The sequence below is a fragment of the Phaenicophaeus curvirostris genome, chromosome 13 (assembly GCF_032191515.1).
Source record: "Phaenicophaeus curvirostris isolate KB17595 chromosome 13, BPBGC_Pcur_1.0, whole genome shotgun sequence".
Classification (NCBI taxonomy): domain Eukaryota; kingdom Metazoa; phylum Chordata; class Aves; order Cuculiformes; family Cuculidae; genus Phaenicophaeus; species Phaenicophaeus curvirostris.
The window spans coordinates 19,608,396-19,614,686 of record NC_091404.1 but is presented as its reverse complement, the minus strand read 5'-3'; the positions used below and the strand labels follow the sequence as shown (position 1 = coordinate 19,614,686).

Below are 6,291 nucleotides of genomic sequence, written 5' to 3'. Positions count from 1 at the left end.
GATAGAGAGAAAGGGGGAAAGAGAGAAAGGGGAAGAGAGAAAGGGAGAAGAGAGAAAGGGAGAAGAGAGAAAGGGAGAAGAGAGAAAGGGAGAAGAGAGAAAGGAGAAGAGAGAAGGAGAAATTGAAAGAAAGGGGGAAAGGAAAGAACGGGGGAAAAAGGAAAGAGGAGGGGGGAAGGAGGAAAGAGGAAAAAAGGAAAGAGGGGGAGGAAAGAAAGAAAGGGGGGGAAGCAAGAGGGCTGCTAACACCCGCCTCCCCGCCCCGGCGCCGAGCGCTCCCGCAGCCCCCGGCAGGAGCCGGGCTCTCCCGGGGCCGTGTCTCCCCTTTCTCCCCCGTCCTCGCTCCCCGCACCCCGCAAACTTTCCCCTCGGCCCCCGGCGCCGCGGAGCCTCCCCGACCTATCGCGATTGTCGCAGCCGCGCACCCTCCCTGTCCCCCCCCGGCCACGAATTATCGCGATTATGATTATGATTATTATTATAATGAGGCGAGCGATGCGACCCGGCTGGGAAGGGACCGGAGGAGCGCGCTCACCTGATTTGTATCTATTTTCTTGAATTTTCTTCAGATCTGTCTTCCCGGAGCAACTAATGCCTTAATGACTTTCTGGTAGCTGCAAGCCTTCTTTTATTTCTGCTAAATATATGAAAATGTATGCAAATTTAAATCAAGCTTAACCTAGGAGCTCTTGCAATATATTTAATGGAATTTCAAACCAATAAGGGGGCTGCGATGGAGCCTCTGGAAGCGCAAATACAACCTCGCAGCGAGGTTTCCTCCAAAATTAAGCAGGGAAAGGTCATTTTTTAACTCGGGACCGGGGGCACGGCGGCTGCGGGGCCCAGACTTCCCCCTTCCCCCCCCCCCCCCCATGCTTTAGGCTTCATTTTTTTTCCTTTTTCTCTCCGTTTTTCTTCGTTTTGGGTTTGTTTTTTATTTTTTTCAATCTGCGCACCTCTCGCTTTGCAAACTTTGCGAGGGCACCGCGGGGACGTGCTACCGGGGAGGCTTTTCGGCGCCGTTTGGGGGTGGGTTTGCTCTTGTTTATTCTTTTTGAGCCGCTTTATCACCGTCCTGGGGGCTCGTCCCCGGGTTTCGAGCCCCGCGGGAGCGCGCCCCGGGGCAGGAGGAAGGATGCGCGGCCCGGGGCGGCCCCGTTTAACCTCTCCCCCGCCGCTAATCGCTCCCCATTTAAGCCGAGCCCCCCCTCCCTCTGGTATCCCCCCCCGCTCCTTCCCCGAGCGCGGCGCGGAAGGAGTTAATGGTCGGGGCCGCCTCACGCCCGGCCCCCGCGGCCGGCGGAGCGATTCACTTCCTGCCCCGGCCCCGCGCGGCCCCGCTCGGCCCCGCCCCCTCCCGGCGCCGGCGCCGCCCCCCGCGCGCTCCCATTGGCCCCCGCGGCGCGGCCCCGCGGCGGGCGCGCGCCCATTGGCCCCCGCGGCCGCCCGCCCCCCCCCCCCTCCCCCCGCGGCCCGCGCCGCCGCCCGGCCCCGCCGCGCCGCCGCACGTCAAAGGGCCGAGAGCGGCGGCGCCGCCACAGTATAACTCGTGGGGGGCTGCGCGGCGGCCATGGCCACAGCCGCCTCCAACCCCTACAGCCTGCTCGGCTCCGGCGCGCTCGCCCATGCGGACGGCGCGGGCATGCAGCAGGGGAGCCCGTTCCGCAACCCGCAGAAGCTGCTGCAGAGCGAGTACCTGCAGGGCGTCCCGGGCAATGGGCACCCGCTGGGGCACCACTGGGTCGCCAGCCTGAGCGACGGCGGCGGCCCCTGGCCCGCGGCGCTGGGCGCCGGCCCGCTGGAGCAGCCCGACGTGAAGCCGGGCCGGGAGGACCTGCAGCTCGGGGCGCTGCTCCACCACCGCTCGCCCCACGTCGCGCACCACTCGCCACACGCCAACCACCCCGGCGCCTGGGGCGCCAGCCCCGCGCACGGCGCCTCGCTGCCCCCCGCCGCCGGGCAGCCCCTCAACGTGTACTCGCAGGCGGGTTTCGCCGTGGGGGGGATGCTGGAGCACGGCGGCATCACCCCCCCCCCGCCGCCGCCGCCGCCGCCCCCCGGCGCCGCCGCCGCTCAGGGCTTGCACCCGGGGCTCCGCGGCGAGCCCGGCGGCGAGCACGGCGAGCTGGGCGGCCACCACTGCCAGGACCACTCGGACGAGGAGACGCCGACCTCGGACGAGCTGGAGCAGTTCGCCAAGCAGTTCAAGCAGCGCCGCATCAAGCTGGGCTTCACCCAGGCCGACGTGGGGCTGGCGCTGGGGACCCTGTACGGGAACGTCTTCTCGCAGACCACCATCTGCCGCTTCGAGGCCCTGCAGCTCAGCTTCAAGAACATGTGCAAGCTGAAGCCGCTGCTGAACAAGTGGCTGGAGGAGGCGGACTCCTCCACGGGCAGCCCCACCAGCATCGACAAGATCGCGGCGCAGGGCAGGAAGCGCAAGAAGCGCACCTCCATCGAGGTGAGTGTCAAGGGCGTGCTGGAAACGCACTTTCTCAAGTGCCCCAAGCCGGCCGCGCAGGAGATCTCGTCGCTGGCGGACTCGCTGCAGCTGGAGAAGGAGGTGGTGCGGGTTTGGTTCTGCAACCGCCGCCAGAAGGAGAAGCGCATGACCCCCCCGGGCGAGCAGCCGCAGCACGAGGTTTATTCCCACGGCGTCAAAACGGACACGGGCTGCCCCCCCGACCTCTGACCCCCCCCCCGCCTTCTCACCCTCCGCGGAGCTTCCGCGGGGCTCCAAGGGACCCTCGCCGGGAGGCGCGGGGCGGGCGCGGGGCTCCCCGCTCCCCGCCTCAGCAATAGATTTTTTTTTTATTATTATTATTTTTTCTTCTTCTCTCGCCGACCTTTCCGCGGGGTTCCGGGTTCGGGCTCTGCTAGGACGAAGGAAAAAAAAAACAATAAAAATGGAAAAAATTAAAAAAAAAAAAAAAGAGAACCCACGGGGAAAGAAAAAAAAAAGGAAAACGCACGGGGAAAGGAAAAAAAAAAAAGGAAAACGCACGGGGAAATCAAAAAAAAAAAAGGAAAAACCTACGGGGAAAGAAAAAAAAAGGAAAACCTACGGGGAAAGAAAAAAAAAAAAGGAAAACCCACGGGGAAAGAAAAAAAAAAGGAAAACCCACGGGGGGGAGGGGGGAAGAAAACCCACGGAAAAAAACAAAAGAAAAAAAAAAGGAAAAACCCGACAGAAAAGGAAAAGACAGATGTGTGCCTATGAATAACCTTCCAGCGCCTTGGTTCTATCAGCTGTATTTCAGGTGAATCTGTTTTACAATAGACTAGTTTTGCATTTTTAAAGACTTCTATCGCGTTTTTAAATGTCTGAGGTGTTTTACTACAAACTGTACACAATATTTGTGACCTAATTTGTATCGAATTGATCAGTCCAGCCCTTCCTCCCCCTCCCCGGGACAAGGGGGTCCCCTCCGCACCCGCGGAGCCCCAGAGCAGCCTCATTCCTTGCAGCTTTTCCTTTCCAAGAACTTCTCAACACCGTAAAAAAGGGGTCGGGTTGCAATCCTGTCCTCCCCCTCCTTCGTCTCCTAAGGAAAAGAAAAAAATTATTATTATTATTATTGTTTCTAAGAGATTTATCCGAATTTAAACATCACAAACCAACCCGTCCTTTTCTTTCCGAAGAGGAGTTGGGATTTTTTGATCAGCGCCAGCCTGCGAGGTCTGTAGTAAAACACCTTTTTACTCCTGCGCTTTGGCTTCGGAAATCGGTTTCTCTGTATTTTGTTTCGATAGTGAAGAGGAATGGGGGGGTCTCATGAATTTCGGGGAGGGGGAGGAGGGAGGGAGACAGAAAGCGCCCGCATTTGGTTTACGCTGAGCTTGTTTCCGCGTCACAGGAAAAAAAAAAAGAGAAAAAAAAAAGCTTTTATAGAAAAAGAAACAAACAAGCAAACAAACAAACAAAAAAAAAAGCAAAACCAAAATGAACAGGGAGGAAAAAAAAAACCAAACAAAAAAAAAGGCAAAACAAAGAAAAAGTCACTAAAATACGAAGAGCGTGACCGCTTTTTGGGGGCACAGGGAAGTGCTGAGCTGTAACCGCCGGGGCCGGGCGCGCATCCTCCGCGCAGAGACGCGCAGCGGGTGCGCGGGGCCAAGTTCAGCGCCCCCCCCCGCGGCCGGGCAGGACCGGGCCGGGCCGGGCTCCCCCCGCACCCAGGGACCCCCCAGCCCCTCTCCCTCCCTCCCCGCCCTTCAGATTTTTTCCTTTCCACATTTATATTTTTCAAGTATTTTTCAGTAAGCGCTAAAAAAAAAAAAAAAAAATTAAAAAATTTAAAAAAAAAATAAAATCGACACTGAGGACCTGCCTATTTCTGCCAACTTTATAACTGTACAGTTTTGTATATTAAACGTTTTTTGGAAGTTATTAATTTAAAGAAAGATCATTTAGTTTATTCATTTAGTAACTGATGTATAATAAACGCTATTTTCATTAAAGGTTGCTTTTTTCAACTATTTTATCCAAAATTGCCTATTGCAGTTGCCAACAATTATTTATTTTCAATAAATCCCGCATTATGTTTAAAAAAAAAAAGAAAAGAAAAAAACGTTTCAGAAAGAAAAAAAAAAGCCTAAATGGTTGTCAGAAAAAAATAATAATGAAACACACGAGTGGCTGTAACGTTTGGTTGTCGAACAGTTTTAGTCAAGGGGTTTATATTGACGCAATATTTTATTGTTGTAAAAAGAAAACAAATTTAAAAAAAAAAGGTTTAAATAAACATTTTTTACAAAAAAAACAGAGGAAAAAAAAAAAAAGATGAGCAACGTCGCGTTGTTTGTGCGGTGACCGAGCCGGGGTGCGGGCAGAGGGGTGAGGGGGACCCTGGGCTCGTCCCTCTCCCCGGGAAAGGGGGTTTGGGGGGGAAAAGCGCTTTTTTGGGGGTGCTGGGGCACGGCAGGCGGGTAATAGAGGCTAAATGTGTATATATATGTATGTGATGTATGTCAGTGTATGGTGCATTCTCGTCCCCTTGCTGCAGCCGCCCCCCTCCCGGATTCCTTGCATCCCACGAGCATCTTCCCTTCCCGCATCCCTTGAGCATCTTCCCCTCCTCCCGCATCCCTCGAGCATCCCCCCTTCTCCCGCATCCCACGAGCATCCCCCATCCTGCATCCCACGAGCATCTTCCCTTCCCGCATCCCACGAGCATCTTCCCCTCCCGCATCCCACGAGCATCCCCCCTCCTCCCCCCGAGCAGCAGGAATGGAGGCACGGAGGAAGTTTCTTTTGTTCCAGCCTTCCCTCCGCCCCACCCTCCGCCACCGGGAGCGGAGGGGCCGGGTCCTGACCCCCCCTCGGCCGCCCCCCGCGCCCCCCCGGCCGGGAAGTGGCGTGGTGGGGAGGAACAATAACCGTCCATCACCTCGGATGGGGTGAAACGGGGAAGCTCGGTCCTCGGCAGCTCGGGTGCAGGGAGGAGGGTGGGTGGTGCTGGGGTCGGGGGGAGGCAGGGAAGCAGCAAACTTCACAGCATCGCCAGCGAAATGGCCTTTTATTTTTTTTTCTTGACCCTCTTCTGATAGCTGAACCTTGGAGAAAACAATAACCAAGCCTTCTGCAAACAGTTTAGGGGAGGGGAAAATTACCTTTAGGAGTCCTGAGAAGCGACCCGAGCGAGGAGCGAGCTCTCTTGTCTTTCATAACGCAGCAGCAGCAGGAGCAAGGGTGGACGGGCACCTTCCCGTGCCAGTTACAACAAACATGTGGTCTTATACCTGTTAGCGAGAGGGATTTGGGACATAAACAGCAGGCAATGCTTTGTTTCTCAACCCTAAACCTGATTTATTCTTTGTACATCTTCGCAAGCTGCATCACGACGCGGACACCACGGTGTTGGGGGCAACTGGCCTGCGCCTGCGGGACGGAGCCATCTCAGATATCTGCAGCTATCTCAGAAAGGATTACAGCAGGAGGAGAAGGAAGGAGAGCCCCCAGCATCACATTTCTCAGTCTACTCCACAAGCAAAACCAATGAGCGCCCAGTAGCACGGGTACCAATGGAGTCAATGGCCACAGCTTGTAAACATCCCCAACTAAGGACACGGAGGAAAAGTTTCATGTTAAAACATCCCCTGCGTGGTCACAATGACTCTTAGCGTTCAGAGTCCTGAGAGGTGAAGGTTTTACAGCCAACATTGGTTTGGAGGGAGGACAGGAGGCGTTTCACTGGAATTAGCCTGCTTGGGAGCCCTTCGGCTGCTCTGTCAATACAACCACAGCAAGGGCTGGTTACGGGTTATTTTAAAACAGATCACGTTAAGAGA

The 6,291-nt window shown here is 55.8% G+C and overlaps 1 protein-coding gene and 1 long non-coding RNA gene across 2 annotated transcripts in view; one reads left to right on the top strand and one right to left on the bottom strand.

The window, feature by feature from the left end:
* Positions 1-810, bottom strand: part of LOC138726057 (uncharacterized) — a 48,075-nt gene extending 47,265 nt beyond the window's left edge. The window contains exon 1 of the long non-coding RNA XR_011338347.1: positions 536-810. This is a non-coding gene — a long non-coding RNA (uncharacterized lncRNA). The remainder of the gene's footprint in view (positions 1-535) is intronic.
* Positions 811-1,518: 708 nt separating this feature from the next.
* POU3F4 (POU class 3 homeobox 4) lies at positions 1,519-2,845 on the top strand. The gene has a single exon (XM_069867519.1). It carries the CDS (start codon positions 1,571-1,573, stop codon positions 2,690-2,692), a length of 1,122 nt encoding a protein of 373 aa, XP_069723620.1. The 5' UTR covers positions 1,519-1,570; the 3' UTR covers positions 2,693-2,845.
* The last annotated feature ends 3,446 nt before the right edge of the window (positions 2,846-6,291 follow it).

Bases quoted from the DNA above. Each gene is read 5' to 3' on its own strand.
- POU3F4 (XM_069867519.1), top strand. From the start codon at position 1,571: ATGGCCACAGCCGCCTCCAACCCCTACAGCCTGCTCGGCTCCGGCGCG.